Source organism: Cervus canadensis, chromosome 14 (genome assembly GCF_019320065.1).
Source record: "Cervus canadensis isolate Bull #8, Minnesota chromosome 14, ASM1932006v1, whole genome shotgun sequence".
Classification (NCBI taxonomy): Eukaryota; Metazoa; Chordata; class Mammalia; order Artiodactyla; family Cervidae; genus Cervus; species Cervus canadensis.
In genome coordinates this window covers 12,500,117-12,519,246 of record NC_057399.1, presented here as the reverse complement: position 1 = coordinate 12,519,246, position 19,130 = coordinate 12,500,117, and the positions used below count along the sequence as shown (strand labels likewise).

The 19,130-nt window shown below is 51.9% G+C and overlaps 1 protein-coding gene across 5 annotated transcripts in view; it reads right to left on the bottom strand.

Moving 5' to 3' along the window:
* Positions 1 to 5,568: 5,568 nt before the first annotated feature.
* PAX5 (paired box 5) overlaps positions 5,569 to 19,130 on the bottom strand; it is a 184,568-nt gene continuing 171,006 nt past the window's right edge. For all 5 annotated transcript variants that reach the window (XM_043487197.1, XM_043487199.1, XM_043487198.1 and 2 more), the window contains one exon: positions 5,569 to 12,536. In XM_043487197.1, coding sequence (XP_043343132.1) covers positions 12,457 to 12,536 — 80 coding nt within the window. In that variant the 3' untranslated portion in view covers positions 5,569 to 12,456. The remainder of the gene's footprint in view (positions 12,537 to 19,130) is intronic.

The following is a 19,130-nucleotide window of genomic DNA, read 5'->3' as shown; positions in this document are numbered from 1 at the left end:
TTCCTGGAATTTTAGTTTTTCTTGGATTTAACTTTTGGCTGCATCAAGGTGTGGTGAGTTGAGGCATGTAAACACAAGGGCAGATCAGCAGATCTGCTGGCTAAGAAGATACCCACACAGGAAGAGACATCTCAGTCTCTCCTGGAAGAAACCTCCAAACTTCCAGGGGATGCTCTTAAAGCCATTTTCCCTCGACTTTGAAGAGAGGAAGCAGCAGCTCTGTCCGTAGGTCTCCTGAACTTGCATTTTCCCCATGCTCCCCACCACTTCCTCTCTGTTTTCTTGTAGTTGTGGTGGTGAATGGGGGGTGGGGGTTACTGAACAGTCAGGTCCGTTCTCTGAATTGTCACCTCTCAGCACTGCAGAAGGTGGCTGGACTCCACTCTTAGAAGCTCCATGAACTTTTAGTTTTGACTCCGGGCTTTGATTAGGTAATTTTTGGACAACAGGAAAAAGTCCACTAAGCATCAGTGCCTGGGAGACAGTTAGTGCTCAATAAATGCTAGTAGGTATGATGGTTCAGAGCTCAATCCAAAGGGTCGTGTATTTAGAAGCAGGGCAGAAGATCAGAGGGGACCAAAAGCACAGTTACTGATGAGAAGCTGTGGGACTCCTTCAGTCCTCGGGCGGGAAATATGCTTGTTCTTCAAGCCTGGTGTCAGCTTGAGTTCAACTGAGGTTAGGGCAAAGCGTGGGAGCAGGGAGCCGGGTAGGACATACTCAGCCATCCTTTGGCTTCAGCCTCAGCCTCTTCATCCTTCACCTCTCTGGAGTTGGTAGAAAAGAATTGGGTGAGATTAAGATTCTCTGAAATTCATGTGTTCTATAGATACAGCCTGGCTCTCTGCCTCCAGGCCCATTTCCTCTTCTTCAGCGCACAGCAAGACTGCATTTGTCAGCGTCCTTTGCAGCTGGGTGTGGCCACTGGGTTCTGAGAAATTGAATGTGAATGGAAATGAAAACCTCCCAAGGGATAATCCTCCATGGTCCTTCCTCTGTGCAGGCTGGATGCAGATAAATGAGATAACCTTGGAAACCATATGTGGCAGAGCCAAAAGATAAAAGGAGGCTGGATCCTTGTAGAAGGCTGCCTGCTTATCAGGTACACCCAACCACTGTGTAAGTGAAAAACAGACTGCTGTGTTGTTAAAACATTGAAATTTATGGGGTGTTTGTTACATCAGCTGGTGTTGCCTCAACCAGTACAGGTTTATACAGTCATTGAGGAAATGAGTTTGCATCCCATTGTCCATGCTTTAACAACTTCTAGGAGTTTCAGAAGTTTATCTGCCATGCTCCATAAAGTATGCACAGTGTTTTAATTCCACTTCCCAGGAAGATTTTCTTTCCAAACCCTCTTCAGGGGCCTTCCCTATTAAAAAGACCCATTTATAGAAAGTACTACTTAGCATTTTTGGAACTTGTTATCCTATTCAGCAGAGTCTAAGTCAGGAGGGTTTGAACTCACAATTACTGCTCTTGATTAACAACAAGAACTGATGAGTTGGCCTTTCCAGTGTGCTAAGCAAACTCAGCCAAGCAGAAAATATCACTGAAGGGGAAACAACGGGAAGTGATTTTCTTGGTTACATTACTAGCCGTCGCGATATTTACACATGTTTGTGGATAATGTGGGAACCTCTGTTGCCCATGCCCTTCCAGATAACACTGTTGGGTTTGAAACACCATGAATCCCACTTGACCTGGGCTTTAAATGTCAGGAAGTGGGAGTGGGCAGGCCCAAGCTCAAGACCACCACTATGCTCTTTAGAGTCCCTGCTCCTCTGGGTGTCCCCGGGGCCAGCACCCAGGCCTAGCCATCAACAGGCAGCTGTGGCCTGGTCCTGTTGGACAGCCCAGCGGCAGCCTGGAGGAATGTCCATTTCCTCACACCCTTGCCCAAATTGGGTGTTTGTTTAAAAAAGACCTTTGTGAAGTTGAACCATGTTTCTAATCTTGAATTGGACATTTACTAATATTTAGTATTTCTTCATTTATGAATGATCTCTGCATGTCCTTTTTGGCTCAGGCGGTAAAGCATTTGTCTATAATGCAGGAGACCTGGATTCCATCCCTGGGTTGGGAAGATCCCCTGGAGAAGGAAATGGCGGCTCACTCCAGTACTCTTGCCTGGAAAATCCCATGGACAGAGGAGCATGGTAGGCTACAGTCCATGGGGTCTCAAAGAGTTGGACACGACTGAGCAACTTCACTTTCACTTACGCTTTCATGCATGTCCTTTACCTATTTTTCTTTGAGATAGTAGTATTTTTCATGTGATTGCATACAGTATTTTCATATATTAAGGGCATTGCTCCTATTCACATTTTGTAGGTTTTTTCCCCCCAGGTTATTTGTCTTTCCTGTGGAAAAAAACTGTACATATAAAGGTAAAAAAAGAGAAACAGTCAAACGTTTTAGATTTATTAATTTTATTTTGGCTGCACTGGGTCTTCTTTGCTTGGAGTGGACTTTCTCTCACTGCGGTGCTTGGGCTTCTCCCTGAAGTAGCTGCTCTTCTTGGGGAGCATGGGCTCCAGGGTGCTCAGGCTTCAGTAGTTAGGGCACTTGGGCTTAGTTGCTCTGCAGCATGTGGAGTCTTCCTGGAGCCGGAAGCAAATCTGAGTCCAGGCAGATTCTTTATCACTGGACCACCAGAGAAGTCTGAGAAGCAGTCAAATATTTCTATTTTTTCCTTTGAGACTTTTCTGTCTTTATAAACTTATAAAGTCACATTCCATATTCTTACCTCTGGAGCTTTGTTCACTGTTCCCACTGCCTGGGATGCCTTTCTTTCCTACCGTCTCTAAAATTTCTTATTGGGATCCTGCCTACCTATCACAGCTCAGCTCAAAAAATCATCTCTTCCAGGAAGCCTTTCCTGATCACTCTTCCCCCAAATGAATGGAATCCCCGCTCTGAGCCTAAATAAATGTTCTGTCTGCCCCACCCATAGGTGACATTGGTTACGTTGCCTGGAATTAAAATGTGCACATCACCTGCCCCAGATGGCAGGCTCCTCGTTGATTCATTTTGGCACTTCACCCTTCTTTTGGGCTGTTTGGGCTGTTGTAACAACAACAACAACAAAAAGCCACAGACCGGGTGGCTTAAATTACAAACATTTATTTCCCAGTTCTGGAGGTTGAGAAATTCAAAATCAAGGTCTTGGCAGATTCAGTGTTAAGTGAGTACCTATTTCCTATGCCCTCATAAAGTAGAAGGGGGTCTTTTTTATTAGGGCACTAATCCCATTCATGAGAGCTCCACTCCCATGACCTAAGCACCTCCCAAAAGTCCTACCTCCATACACCATCATATAGGGGCGTAAGTTTCAATATATGAATTTGGGGGGCAGGGGGAACAAATATTCAGTCTGTTAGGGGAGTAAGTTTCAATATATGAATTTGGGGAGCAGTGGGAACAAATATTCAGTCTGCAGCAACCATCTTCCTGCATCTAATACTAAGCCTGGCTCAGAGAAACTTCTAGCTAGAGTTTGATCTTTGCATGGTAAAATTTTGATTTCTTTATGGCAGAGGCAGTATCTTGACAAAACTCACACCCATCATTCAGAAAAAAAAATCTCACACAATGCATAACCTGTTCCTCATAACATCTTCCAAGTAAACATTATCATGTATAATACCCATTATACAGATGAAGAACTGTGGCTTCTAGAAGTTAAGAGACAGCTCACATCACCAAACTGACCCTTAAGAACTGCAGCTGAGACTCCAGCCTGGGCTCTTAGGTCCCGTGATCCCTCTGTCTTTTTCATGGCTCTGGTGTAACTCTGTCCCTTGATGGATCACCTCTGTCCCCAGCATCCAGCACGGGGCTTGGCTCCAGTGGAGGTTTGAAGAACAACAAAAAAAAAGGAACAAATGGGTATAAGGCTTGAGCCTCACACGGCAGGCCTCAGGCATCTGCTCCGCCCCTCTTTGTGATGGTTGCTGAGGGCTGAGGGCAGAGGAACTGCTGGACCAGAACGTGCCTGAGTGTGTTCAGGGTGGCATTTCCACCCTCCTTACTCGAAGCTGGTAGGGCTTCCCTATAGCTCAGATGGTAAAGAGTCTGCATGCAACACAGGAGACCTGGGTTCAATCCCTGGATTGGGAAGATCCCCTGGAGAAGGAAATGGCTACCCACTCTAGTATTCTCACAGGGAGAATTCCATGGACAGAAGAGCCTGGCAGGCTACAGTCCATGGGATCACAAAAAGTTGGACACAACTGAGCGACTAACACTTTCATTTTCACTCTACAGGAGGTCTGGCCCAAGCCCACCATTCTGCATTGTATGGGGGCTCCACATGCCCTGGTTACTGCAGATAACCAGGTAACTGCCCCATGAGGAGGGCAGACATGAGGGCTCTGTCCCCAGAGAGCCGGGGACAAGGGCTGCAGCCTCAGGGACAGAAGCATGGCTCTACCTCACTGGTTCCCTTAGGTTTGGAACCCAACCTTCAGTTCCCAAATGCTGCTGCTTTCCTTTGAAGTTTGTGCCCCTAAGTCCTGAGTGCTGGGGAGAAAGGAGCTGGGCCAGTTCTCCATGTAGCATCTCTCTCTCCCTCAGGAATCACCTTTGTCACCATCCATTGCCAAAATGAATGGAGGCCGCTCAGCCAGCTTTATTAAATATGAATGAGTCGCAGCCCATGGCCCCCACGCGGTCACTCGCCCACTCCATCTCTGGCAATTACCGTGTCGCACACACTGTGCCAAGGGGCGCAGCGGTCCCTGCCTGCCCTTGCAGACTGACACTGCCCAGCAGGGGCAGGGTGCAGGCTGCGGCTGCCTGCCCCCGATGGAAAGCCACCCCGGGCTTCCGTGCAGCCAGAGCATGCAACTCTGAAGGCCTAGAAACACGGCACCTTCCCCACGGAAGGACTGCGGATTCTTAGGCCCTGAGCTCTGGCCAGATATGGCCTGTGGCTTTTGAGCCCAAAGACAAAGCCTCCTGGAAGGTGCGGCTTCTGAACTCTGCTGCACGTTAGAGGGGTGTGGGGCGTGCCCAGACTGCTTAGGTTCTAGGCAACTTAAAAATCCAGCCTGGTTCAAGGTTAAGAGCATGTGTGCACGCATACACCATTACTGAGCATACATGCGTGTTCACTTTCACAAGAACCCCTAGATAATAAGCTTCACATTAGCAGGGTCCTTGTTTGCCAAGTTTGCCAGTGCTAGGGACAGAAGAGATGCTCAACCACTCCGCCGAATGAATGAATGAGGTGGGTGTTACGGGCCATTTTGGAGCTAAGGAAATTGAGGTTACAGAACTCAGCCAATGATCCCCATCACAAGTCAAATCCAGGGGTTTAACTCTCACTCCCCACTGGCCCAGGGGCTGGCAGTTTGCCTGGAACCTCTCAAGGGTGGGGACTCTGCCTCTCCCACCCCTGCCCAGGACCCAGTCCAAAGCGCCAGCACATCATTCAAGTTGCACAGATTTGTTTGGACCCCGATTTTATCAGGAGAGCCAGTAAAACTCCCCACAACTCTGATGGGCTTTGTCAAAGCTATCAAAGACCATCTATGAAGTTGTAAAAATGAATGCAATCAAATGTTTTTTCTGAACTTAAAAAATTACTTTTATTTTAGGAACCAATAAAATTATGGCAAATATTTACAAATAATTATCTCACATAAAGGTTACATAAAATCAATTCTTCACTAGGAACAGTCACTCATGAAAAGACACACAGATATTGAAACTACGCCAATCTTATTGCAAGTTTGTCCAACTAATCTAAAATAAAGGTGTTGCGGTCAATCATTTAACTTAGAATAAAACCACAAATTCCAGGTTCAATGAGAAAAAAATTTTAAAAATGAAACCAAAATCCCACCCCTCTTTTTTCCCCAGTCCCACCCCAGCCCCTGCCCTCCTCCCAACAAAAGAAAAATATGTCTGACATCTTTGGCAAATTGGCACTGCTGTAATTACATTCAAATATTATTACACACAAAAGCAACACACATCACTAAGGAAAAAAAAAAACACCAATATTTCAAGTCAATTATTTTCTACTAGAAAAAAAGAATACAAAACATACACATTTTTAAGAAGCATTTTTTTTTTTCAATCTGTTGGAGACATCATCTCCCACTTTCAAAGGCAATTCAATTGTGGTATTTTTTGTTTGTTTTTTGTGTTTTTTTTGTTCTTTTTTTGTACTTTTTTTTTTTTTTTAACAAGTAAGCATCTATGCAGGCATCACAAACTTTGGCGGTAACAGTAGATATGTATTTTTTTTTGATGCTGGAAGGTCAGTCCCTAAGACAGTCAACTGTCTCAAAGAATGAAAAGCAAAAATCCATGTGTCTGCCTGGCAATGAGTTCCATTTGCAATGTAATCTGCATTTCTACAAATACTCAATGTCCAAGGCCACTAGAGACTGAAAAACCAGGGCAGCATCTTCCAGCAAGAGTCAGGGCAAAACCCGAGTCGGATTTCCACCCTCGGCCCAAACTTGGAGGCCCAAAGGCTGGGCGCGAGAAACGGCGTCTCACCGCCCCCACCCCCACACCGTGCTGGCAGCTCGGATCCAGGGCACGGGCCTGCCTCTTCCTGAGCCCCAGGACAGGCTCCTGCCAGGTCTGCTCGCCTCCTCTGACCACAGGCAAGAAGAGCAGGCAAGAACTGGCATGAGAAGACTCAGTGCTTCCTCTGAGTTTCAAGTACGTCTGAGGTGTCGGGGTGCGAGTGTGTGTGCATGTGTGTGTACACTCACATGGGCACGCATGAAGGGGAAGGCCAGACTTGCAGGCTCTGAGCTTTGCAGGGTGTTGAAAATAGACTCAAGACTTATTTATTTTCTTTTAGCTTTATAGCAATTAATTGGCTATTGATTGGTTGGAATGTTCAACTCTCCATTTCCTCAAATACAATAAAATAGTTTCATTAAAATGTATTCATGCTTGAAAATAAGGGAGCCATTAAATGGTTTCCTTTCTGTTCCACTCCAAGGGAAATGCACTGTTTGTAAATCAACAATCCATCATCCAAAATCACTTGTTCTTTACGGTGCTTTTGGAGAAGATGGGGGATGTGGCCACGAGCGTGGCGACCGTGGGGATAAGAGCAGCGCTGGGGCTGCAGTGGGTGGGCCCAGGCTGGGATGAGTGAGGCTGTAGGCGGGCCTCCTCCAGCCAGTCCTCAGAGTCCAGGAGGAGGGCCCCCAACTCCCAAGTAGTCCCTCCCTGCCATGCTCAGCGTTGCCAAAGCTGAGGGGCAGAATTCCTGCCCTTTCCCTCTGGCCCAGAGGCCAAATATACCACCCGAGACCAACTCCCTTTTAGAATTCATCAAGATTCCCTCAATAAATGGATAAACAGCTGCATTTTCTCCTCGTGTGGCTCACGAGTCTTAAGATGTGGGAAGAACAGACTTACTGAATGGTAGTTCTGTTTACCCTTGGAGGTGAGCTAACAGAACCCCTGGGAACATGTGGATTGAAACTCTAGAATGGTAGGGATGTCACCCCGAGGTCCCCTTTGGTTGGGGGAGGGGGAGTCCAGGAACGGGACCCCGTGTTGAGAAATTACAGCGAATGAAAGATCAGCTGGTGCCTGCCTGCTCCCGGCAAGAAGCGCCCTGTCAGAGAGGCTGCAGCCCCCTCGTCAGGACAGGGGGCTGGCAGGGGACTTGCTCCCGGTCGGCCCCCTGGGACCTGGCCGCCACTTCGGAGGCGCAGCCTTGCTGACAGTGGGGAAGGTGGATCAACACCGCAGCTCCACCATGAATATGCAAGAGGGAATCCTGAGTTTCGGGGACAACAAGGGACAAGGGGCCGAAGGGGCTGCCGGGAGGTGGGGCAGAATGCAGGCTAGGAGTCATGGCCTGACTGTCCAACTTTTCAGTAATGTATTTTGTTACCTTTTACGAAATGTGCTTGCCTTGGACCTCTCCGAGGCCCAAAGAACTAAAGGAATACATTCTCTAGCAGCACCAGTGTGCGTGCCTGGAAACCATCAGTGGTGGGCTCCTGGGTTGGTGAGGCCAAGGCCGCAGGGCCGCCTCTTAGGAGGAACGTCAGGGAGCTGGTCTCTCCTGCAGGGCTGTGGATCCACCCACGCTGGCCTGGCCCTGGCCAGTCCAGGGGCCTGGATTCTTCTTTACCCTCGTGGCAGCTGTGTCTCAGACCTAGCTCGTTTCCAGGTATTTGTCAGGAGTGCTTGGTTTGTTTTCAACATTTGCTCTCCACGGCTTGGAGCTAAATTCTAACTGAAGTATCACCCAGAAGAGGGTGGCTGGAGCCAGAGGCTGCCACGGCAGGGCATTAGCTCAGGGATGTGACTTCTCGTAAAGAGATTTCATCTTCAGCTCCCGTGTGGCCACATCTGGGGTGCTTCCCCGGACCTGTGAAAGACCCTGGCAGCACTGACCTCCCCTCAAAGACAACAGTCCCCTATCCCGACCACATCCCGTGGTAGGAGGTGAAGAAGGGAGGCACTGATTAAAGACTGGGGTGGGGGCGGTCACAAGCTGGTGACCCATGGGTCAAACTTCACCCAGACTTTTTTTTTGGCTGACAGAGCATTTTAAAGTTCTCACACTTGAATGCCATTGGGTCGGGCAAGCACCCACCAGCTAGGATGCCTCTGCCCTGGAGAAGTGACATGGTCACCCCACCTGCCCGGCCCAGGAAGCAGCTGCTCCAGGGCTCTTGAGATGGTGACAGTTGCTTCCCAAGGCTGCGGGCACCCCTGATGGTCCAAATCTGGGGACTACTGCATATTGTCACAGCCAGGTTTGGAGTCTGTTCCATAAGAAGAAGGACGAAGAAAAGAGGAATGTGGGGACATCTCTCCTGACACTGGCGCCCGGGGCCCTGAGAGTCAGAGCCGGGCCCACGTGCAGGCCCTGTCAGGCCTTGGGTGAGTTCCCATGCCTGCTGAGTCTCAGGCACAGCAGGGAAGGAATAGGGATGAAACCTCAGAAGTGTTGGTGTGGATCTGGCAAAGACCTTGCATTTTTTCAGTGTTAATGGGAATCAAGTTGGACCAGCAAAGTCATCAACACCGTGGCCCCTCCACCAAGCCAGCCTCCGAGTCACTGTTTTTCCATTCCTCACTGCAGGTCTTGGGGTTTCTAGGAGACTGAAGGGTGTTTCTAAGCCAAACATTCCCATGACAGGAGCATGAATCTGGAGAGAGAATGAAGCCGGGAAATCTGAGCATTCTCTTCACCTCTGTCTTGCCATGTAAGCCTCTCACTATTCCCATCTATAAAATGGGCATTGTGATCTTTGCCCCAAGGGATGGTCAAGGATTGCAAAGCACCATACAAACATCAGTTATGAAAGGGCGAACCCTAACTAAGGCGCCTTGGGAAAGGGATGTGGATTTGATATGTCATCAGATTTTTCTAGGTTGCAGATAGAGTGATGATATGAACATTTTTTGTAAAATCTACAATGTCCTTTTCAAAAAGGGCTGGAACACGGGGCTGAAGGCGCATGGAGCAACGCCCCCGGCCTCCTGCCCCAATGCTGGTGAAAGCCCTGGCCTCATGTTTTCCATTCAGAATTCTCTGGCATCTACTCAACGGCTTGTGTCCTTTGGAAGCTTCCACTCCAAGCTCCTAGGCAGCTCTGCAGGCAGCATGGGAACTCAGTGGTGAGATCAGGTCCGTGGTGGGAACATACATGTGCTTGCGTGTACGCCTGTGCTTCTGCCTGGCAGCCCAGGAACCAAGTGCTAGTCTAATCAATACAAATGCAATCTGAGGACTCCAGAGGAGAGAGGAAAGGCATGGAAGGAGCTCATCACAGGTCAGGAGGAGGAGCAGGATGGGGAGAGGGGTACACTTGGGGCCAGGTGGGCTTTGGTGAGAAAGGATAGTGTGCACTTAGGTAGCCAGTTCAGGGAAACGTGACCTCCTCCCAACAGCCTGAGACCACAGGAGCGTCAGGATCCAAGGGTGTGGGTGCCGGAGGCCAAGAGGCCTGTGCTGCAGACCCCAGACTCCACCACTTTCTCTGGAAGGGAGGGAAGGTGGGAGGGTCCCGGTGACATACCTGCTCCTATCCTGCCTGGGAGATGGAGGTGCGAGCTGGTTCATCTGGGCTCCTGGAGGTGGGCGCTGGCCCAAGCTGCCTCCTTTCTTTGCACAGCAGGTTTCAGGATGGGGGGTGTGCCCGCGGTGAGCCCACTGGGGCCACCTCTGCCCTGGGGACTGGGCTTCCTTGGCAGTTCTAACAGCCCCAGGATACATGGTCTGAGGAGGTGGCCCAGAACCGTCTCCTGCGCCCTCACCATCAACTTCCCACCCCAGGGAAGGAGGATCACTACAAGCCAAGAGTCAGGGGGCTGAGCCCAAGCCTCATCTCCACCAGTCGCTGCCTGGGGACTCCACCTTGCCGAGCCTCGGTTTCCCCTTCTTATAGGGGTATTGTGATGGCGGGGGGACATGTGGTGGTGGTCAGAGAAGGTCTGCTCTGTCTCCCTGCCTGGTCCTAGGTCTCCCCAAGCGAGGCCTCAGTTTCCCCTGAGGGGAGCTGACTTATGCCTTCCTCAAAGCTGATTTCCACCCCTCTAGGTGTTCTTTTTTTTAAAACTTGGTCCAAATATTAGCAGGACTCAGGTGCCCCAGTCTTCTTGCTCGGAAGTGGAGGGCCTGCCCCAGATGCCCCTGTCATAGCCCCAGCAAACGGGCAGAGGAAGTAAGGGAGGGGGAGGGAGCTGTCGGGTCGTCCTACAGGGGAGCCCTGCTGGACCAAGGCAGCCGAGGCTCAGAGAGGTGGAGGGTCTTGCCTGAGGACCCACAGCAAGGCAGGCAAAGGTACAGCCAGGACAAGACCTCTTGGGCCTGATGACGTCAAGCATGGGCTCTCTCCACCCCAGCTCCTTGCCAGCCTGGTGACATGCAGACATCGGGCACATTGTCACAGGAGACGGCCAGGTCCGCTGTCATGGCCATCATTCAGTCCAGATTTGGATGATGCCTCTGCCTGGCTGTTCTGAGTGGGCAAGAGAGAGTATGCAAGGAATAGAGGCCCAAGGCAAAGAGATGGTGGCCCCTGGTACCTCCATTTCAAAACCACTCCCAGTTCACACAATAGTTCCTCACTGCCTGTCCCGTTCTAGGAAGCTTTCCTCTGCTCCCCAGATCCTCCCAGGTCGCTTTTTCTGACCACTCCAGCCCACAGTGAGTTCTCCCAACTCCCACTCCAGGCTCCCAAGGCCCTTGGCCATGGCCTGACCATCACAGCCCCTTGTATCAGCAGGCAGGTACCCACGATGCAAAGCAGGCATCCGCCCCTACCCGAGCACCTTGGTTCCCAGCTGCATAGTAGGCTCAGTGAGATGGAGAGGGGCTGCTCAGGTAGTTCTGGCTGACTGCTGAAGGTGTTTGTGGTCCTTGGTCCAGACAAAGTCCTTTCTGTTAATCACTGTCTACGTGGCAGGGACAGGCTTGCCCTGAATCCACTCTCTGGCGTCTTGGAAGGTGGGAGAAGTGTCCGTGGTGGGTGTCCAATGTGATTTGAGCCTGGGAGCACCTTAGTAAACACATCCCAGTTCAGTTCAGTGGTCCAAGGGCAGGGGGTCTGGAGAGCCTCATGCTCCACCTTGGACCATCATCTTCTGGGTCTCGTCCGGCCCTAACGTTCCAAGTCCACAATGCAATTGGTATCTTGGATGCCATCTCACTTTAGAACAATAGCTGAGGAATCTCCTAGACAGTCCTCTTGTGAGTCCTTTGATACAGAAAAGAGCTGCTTGCACTGCATTGGGCCCAGGGAAATGGGGGCAGGAAGCCAGGAAGGGGTCTTGGGGGAGGGGGGTGCTTAGAGCAAAACCAACCCAATGAGACTCTTGGTCCAGATATTAAAGAAGTAGCATAAGTGGAGACTGGGGTCGGGAGGTGGGCATCCTTAGTCTCAAGGGCACCTCCAAACCCACCTTTGGGGGTACCCAGGGCAGAACGGTGGCTCTGTGCACAGGTCCAAGTCTTCCTGTGACACTTTCGGAATGCTGGATGCAAAATGGGTGGGCAGTCTGCTCAGCTGGACCCTCAGGCCCACAAAAAAAGCAAGAAGGTATTTACACGGGTGCTGTTGAAGCAACAAAAGCAAACTTCCCCTTCTGGGCCTGGGGCAGGAAGAAGCGTGGACGGTCAGACAGCTCGGGGTGTGGGGGTGGGGTGGGGTGCTGGCAGGCTGCGCTGGGGCTGTGGTTGTCTGCAGAACAGTCTGTCGGTTTGCAGGCACCACCAGGAGAAGCTCATGGGTTGACCTTAGAAATGGACAGGTGTCTAGAAGTCCAATAGCTCTATCATAGACCCTGGAGTCCCTGGCAGGAAATGCGGGAGGGAGTTTCTGGCGAGTGGGGGGTTGCTGGGGGGGATGGTCTCATTGGGCCCCTCTGGCTGTGTTTGGAGGGGGCTGGGAGGCTATGGCCTTCAGTGATATGTGTCAGAAATGCTTGGCGCCTGCCTGGCTCTGGGGGTCAGTGGCGGTCGTAGGCAGTGGCAGCTGTGGGCGGGGCAGCTCCTCTGGCAGCAGCAGCGCTGTAATAGTACGGGGAGCCTGAAAGAGACAGGAGAGGCCGCAGAGTTGGAGGGAGACCTCGTATCCCGAGCTCTGTGCCCGGGGTCCCTTTCCACCAGCGTCCGCTACCTCTGTCCCTTCCTCTCGCTCTCCCAGTCCAGACCACTGTCCTCTCTCACCAACGTCTTGGTCCCTCCTCAGGCCACTGCCTGCTTATAGGTTTCAGGGCCTCCTCGCCAGCTAGAGCTGGGGTGGGCAGCCTGGGGCCGATCGCCCACCCCCGATTCGGTAATTCATGCTTTACTGGGACCCGGCCTTGGCCTGCTGTTTCTGCGTTGTCTGTGGTGCTCTCAGGCTGCTGCCGCGGAGCTGAGTATTGCAACAGAGCCCACATGGCCTGCGAAGCCTGACATATTCACTAGCAGGTCCTTCACAGGGAAAGTGTGCCTTACAGGAAAAGATTTCTGACCAGGAACATGAAAAGTCATCGCTTCGTAGTTTGGCCCGTGGAAGCTTGGTGACCTAGCCCTGCCAACCTCTGAACTTCCCTCCACACCACCACCCTCCTGCTCACACTCAGGCACCCCGCCCTGCAGAATCCAATTCCACAACCCTCTCAAACACACCAGAGTGCCAGTGGCCGCTACCGCGGGGGGAGCACTTGCATCCCACCCTGCCACGTCCTTTACACATGTTGTCTCATTTAAACCCACGGGGCAGGTAGCGCTAGCCCATTTTATCATACTCCCATGCCTCTGCGCCTTTGCCATGCTCTGCCTGCTGCCTGGAACATCTTGGCTGCACCTCACACCCGCTTCCCTGTCTGCTGCATAGCGCTGCCTCCTTCAAGTCCCCGAGTCCCTGTCTCCTCCTCTGGGACACCCCCTTTCCTGAGCCTACTCCCTGCTGCAGGCTGGACCACATCCTCTGATCACTTCCTTCTCTCCGTCTCCCCCGTCCCCTGGATGGAGAGTCCCACAAAGGGGCTGGGTTCTGCTGTACTCCGTGTTCACTCTCAGCCCCCAGCCTGGAGCCCAGCACATGCTGTGTGCTCATCTGGGTTGGCTGAGAAAATGAGCAATAGCGCTGAGTGAACCAGCAATAGTAAAGACCCTGCCCATTCATTCGTTTATTTTTCCGACCCCATTGGCTGCAGTGCTGGGCAATAACGAACAAACGCAGGCCAATGCTCAGGATCAAGAGGGGATCAGAGCTCTGAGAACAGAGCTCTGGGAATGCAAGATTATCCTGGCAGAGTCAGGCTTTTCCTAGAGGAAGCAGGTTGGGTTGAGCTTAGGGGATGTGAAGGTTTGGGTATGTGAATACATGGGAGGAGGGAAGGGTGTGGCCCTGCTTCCTGTGACCTCCGGACAGAGCCAGCGTGGGGCCTCCTGTTTCAATGCTGGGCTCTTCCCACTGTCTCAGGGCTGCTATCTTTGATGACATGCTTTGGATGAGACCTCCAGAAGCCCTGCTCTGTGCTCAAACTTCTCCCCAGGGACGAAAGAGTCTGAGGATTCTCAGGGCGACAAGCAGATTCTCAGAGCCATGGGAACTAGAGACACTGGGCCATCCCCTCCTTTTATGGGTGAGGGTGGGGGGGCGGGATGTGGAACTGAGGCTCAACAAACAAAATCATGTGCCCAAAGCCACAGAGCCTGGCCTGGAATTCTGGATGTCAGTCCTGGACCAGGACTCCGTGGGCCATGATACAGTCACGTTGGAGAGCTGTGTTTATCCAAGTGGCTAGCAGCTGGGGTCCTGCCAGCCACTGCAGACCATGTGTCTGCTGGGGTAGGAACAGTAAGCTTCTTAATTCCCCAGGGGAGGTGGCTCATTCTGAAATCTCACCCAAATCTAAACCAGTCCTGGCAACTCTCCCAGGTTCCATGACTGGGCACCGAGGCCTGGAGATTGCCATTCAGGCTCTATCACTCCTGGCTGAGTGACCCTGGACAAGTGGCTTCCCTCCTTGAGCCTCAGTTTTCTCCTTTGTAAAAGGAGGTCACAGGGGGCGCTGTATGAGGGCACCCACGAGGTAAAGATGTGAAGGTGCTTTGGAAATTGGCACTTTTCTAAGCCCTGTATATCCTTTAACTCTTTTAATCTCCACAACTGGTGGCAGCACTAGTATTGCCCCCATTTAGCAGACAAGGAAACTGAGGCACAGAGAGAATAAGGAGTTTGCCCACGGTCACCCTGCTAGTATGGAATCAAGAGGACAGGACTGACCTGTGCTACCAGCCCTCCAAACCCAGCCCTAATTGGTGGACATAATTCTCCCTCCTGGCCCCCAGGAGGGCAGCAGTGACAGTGGGGGAGCAGTCAGTGCTGGAAGGCACGGGCACCAGCGCCAGGCGGGAATATTCCCAGAGATGGGTTTTTCTGCTGCCTCCTGTCACCACCCTGGTTGGACTCTTGCTTCAGGTGTCTGTCGGCCTTCTCTGCTCTCCCTTCTGTGCGATGGGGCCAGCCACCCCCGGAACATCTGCAATGCCAGCCTTGCACCCTCCCTTCAGGGCCCAGGTGAGAGGGGTGTGTGTATGTGTGCGCGTATGTGTGTGAGGTAAGGGCCAGCCCCACAAGCCCAGGCCTGGCACAGAACCAGGAAAGTCACAGGAGCTGCCCACACAAATGAGGGACAGGACATCCTGGCTCGGCCCTCCGAGTTTCCCTGGAGTAGCTCTCACCCTGGGCTCTGACTCTCTCCCCTCTCAGAGGCTAATCTCTTGGCCAGGCCGTCCAGCGGCCCCAGTGTGAGGGCCCCATGGCAAAATCAAAGAACGCCTACATTTACCGTGAGAAATGAAAACATCACCTCACAAAGCGCTCTGTCTTCCTGGTGCCCATTAGACCTCCGTCTAGAATAAACTTGTCCTTTCTTCTGTCATTTTTCGTCTCTAATTCACATTATCATCAATTTACTTCTTGACACAGTCATTCCGGGCTCCTACGCGCTCTCTAATCCCCTTACAGCGGCCACAGGCGCTCCGGTTCTAATCCTAATTGACCGCAGCGGCCTTTCTTCCTGCCGCCAGCCCGCCACCCCGCCTGCCTGGGGCCCCAACGGGATGCCGGACCCTGGCCTTCCTGGCTGGGCCTGGCGTGGGTAGCCCGCGGGCAGCTCCCAGGAAGGAGCAAGAAGAGAGCCTCAATAGGTGGCATCACTTGTCCTCACTTTGGCGGTGTGTCCCTGAACGAGGCTCCCTTCCGCCAGACCGGCTGAGGTGTGGGCAGGGTGTGTGTGAGTCCTTCCTGTTTTCACAGCTCCCCCTGTGGCGCAGAAAAGCCTCAGAGCAGATTCCCCCTGACACCCTCCCTAAGCAGCAGAAATGGTAGGTCTGCTTCTCGAGCCCGGTGGGTTTCCTCCAGCTGAAGCCCTGAAGACCCTGGGGGAAGGGCAGGCTGGTGGAGGGGAACAAGCCTGGAACTTACCACTTAGGGCAGAGCAACATATGGCAGGGCTTCCCAGGTGGCACTAGTGGGAAAGAAGCTGCCAGCCAGTGCAGGAGCTGTAAGGGGCACGGGTTTGATCCCTGGGTGGGGAAGAGCCCCTAGAGGAGGACATGGCAACCCACTCCAGTATTCTTGCCGGGAGCATCCCATGGACAAAAGAGCCTGGCGGGCTATAGTCCATGGGGCTGCAGAGAGTCGGATAGCATGCATGCATGGCAGAACAAACTTGGCGCCTCCCTCGTCTTCAGGAAAGTGAGATCACTGCATTCGGGGCCTCGGGAGAGCATCATGACCAGCTCGCGCTTGAATGATGCTGCTGGTGGCCATTCTCTTCCTTTTACACCTGAGGCAACTGAGGCCCCCTTTGGTTGATGACCTAAGACTCCCCCGGCTGCAGATTTGGGCAGTACAGGGGCCATTTCTCATGTTGGTAACAGCCCAATATTGTTTACACGTTTCTTGTGTTTCCAGAATTTTCTGGTGTGAGCCCCTGCTGGGAGTGGGTGCAGAGGCACCCCGCTCTGGGTGGTGACAGGACAAAGCTCCCAAACACCCTGGCTGAAGCGGCAACACAAAGCAGGCTGCCCGTCGGCGCCAACAGCAGGGTGTTTATGCTGGAGCAGCCCGAGCACGTTCCCGGCTGGAGTCCCATACCTATCTCTCTGATCCTCCTAGAGATTCGGGGAGCCCCCACTATTCCATAATAAATTCACTTTCTGCTTAAACCAGTGAGGGTGGAGTCTGTCGTTTGCAACTAAAAGCCTGACAGATAAAGTAACCCAGCTTTCAAAAACAGACCAGCACTGTCCTCCTGGCGTACAAGGACTGAGTTATCTGGGACTCTCGGGCTTGTTCCTATGGAGAGATAAGTCTCTTTTCTGGTTGTAGTTCTGTTCAGACTGAATTGGTCAGGAAGAGTCAAAGTACCACATCACACACTGATTATTAATACAGGCTCTAGAATCAGGGTGACCCGAGTTTGAGTCCTCATTCTGCTACCCGCATGCTGTGTGACCTCAAGTAAGTTAATTAACCTTTCTGAGCCTCACTCTCTTCATTGGTAAAGATAATCCTATGTGCTGTCTAGGGGATAGGATACTTGATAGGATAAAATGAGAGTAGGATAAAAACCCACATGAAGGGTTTTGCCGAGTACCTGAACAATTAGCAAGTGCTCATTTGGATGAACAGAGTTTTGATTCTTTTTCTGTTCCCCACGCTGGTTCTGGCACCCCTCAAGGCCCTGAGCACATCCTAAGACAGGCTTTCTCATCGCGGCAGACCTGCCTAAGGCTCTCTCCCCCCCAAGGCTGTGAGCTCTTTAGGGCAGAGTCCACAACATTTCCATACCAGACACCCGGCCCACATGTAGAATTGTGCATGTCAACTGGATTTCACTCTATCTTGGGCAGCAAAGGCCTCGGATGCGGTCTAGCCCCACCCCACCTTTGACATCCCCTTGGGCTCCTAGCTGCCCACACCATCGGGTGCAGACGTCTCAGTCTGGCATTCAAGGTCCCCCACCTCCTACTCTATGCCATGGCTACGCTTGCCCGAGCAGCTCCTTTCTCACTTCTCTCATTCTGGAACTTGCAGGCAAATGAGCCTATTGGACACCTCAAAAAATTAGAAAAAGGCAGCCATACCCCTGTGCTGGGGCTCAGGGCTCTGTGCCGCGCATGGGCTTGCTTTCAGCCCCCACTTGACCCCCTGGGCAGTGCACGGCCATATGTGGAGACCCTAGGTTAACATGGCCTCACTGGTGTCACGTCCCCATCACAAGGAATTCCTCCTACGGTCTGACCCAGGCCTCCTTTGTGCCACGTCCCCTGTGGGTCTCTCAGGAGTGCTGGGACCAGAGCCCTGTACGAGGTCGATTTGCAGGGAACAGCTCCCTAGCTCAGGCTCCAGACCCACCCCCCGACCCTATCCCTGCTGAAAGACTGGTTCAGGGTCAGCATTTGCCTCCTGAGACTAACTGGGCCAACTCAGAACCCAGACCTCTCAGGAGGGCTTGTTTAAGGAAAAGCATAAGGTAAGCAGACACCTGGTTCAATACTTAGAAGTAATTTTTACCAAAGCCAAAAAATAAGTCTAAGCCATCAGTCCACAGATTCAGCCCCTGTAGGAAGTCATAGAAGGTAAGAGCCCAGTCTTCTATATAATGAAATCTGCAGGCACAGGTAGCTGGCATTGTTCCTTATTTCACCTGAAGTTTTGCATGATACACTTTCAAAATGTTTTGGGCAGTCCAAGGCTCAAATGTATGGAAGAACGGCAGCCAGGAAGGGACAGTGTCTGCGTCATTGTCTGTCCTAATCACCAAAGCACATTGGGGAAGGGGCCAAGGCTGTGACTTCATGGTCTCCTTTGCAGACCCATGCCTGGCAACTTGAGTTCAAAGACATTAGGTTCTTGCCTTTTTGACGAAGTCTATGGTTCTCAGTGCTTAAATAATTCAGAGGATCCAGGGAATTAACAGGTTCTTACTTAAGCAAGCCTTGCTAAGCTGTGCAGACAAACCTGGATGGTCTCAGAGGCCCTTCCACATCTGACCTTAGTGGAAATTACTCAGCTGATTGCTGGGAAGGAATCATGTTGCTGCCTGGAGGCTGATGGGCTAGGTCCACCCCCAGGGTGATTGACATCTGTGAGGGGGACCCTTGCCTCATGCTCCAAAACCTTCAGCTCCAGCTTGGGCTCACCAGCTGGTTTCATGTAAGTTCACTGCAACAAAATAACGGGCTCCCCTTGGCCTTCTAAGACAGCCCTGTGGGGTGGCTCAAATATCTTTGGTGATGTACACAGATCATGCTGGCCCCAGCCATGGACCATCTGCAGTCTAAGGCCTGGGCAGAGGCTGGGCACCGTCTGAGCTTGGCCTGGCACAACTTGGCAGACCTTCAGTCACAGGGCAACCAGTTTCCTGTGGTATCCACAGCAGACATCACTAATCAACATCCGAGCCTCAGAGTCCTCATCAAGACAGACAGCCACTCCCAATCAACCCAAATCGGCCCCTGGCTGCCCTTACTTAGAGATTTATCACCAACCTGGGCAGTGATCCTTAGGAAATCTGTTACTCTTAGGCAGGCACTTTTCCTGCTTTTCTCTTCCTGTCTCAATGGCCTTTTTAAGTCTGTTCCCCTTCTGTGCCATCTCCCGTCGCCCACCAAG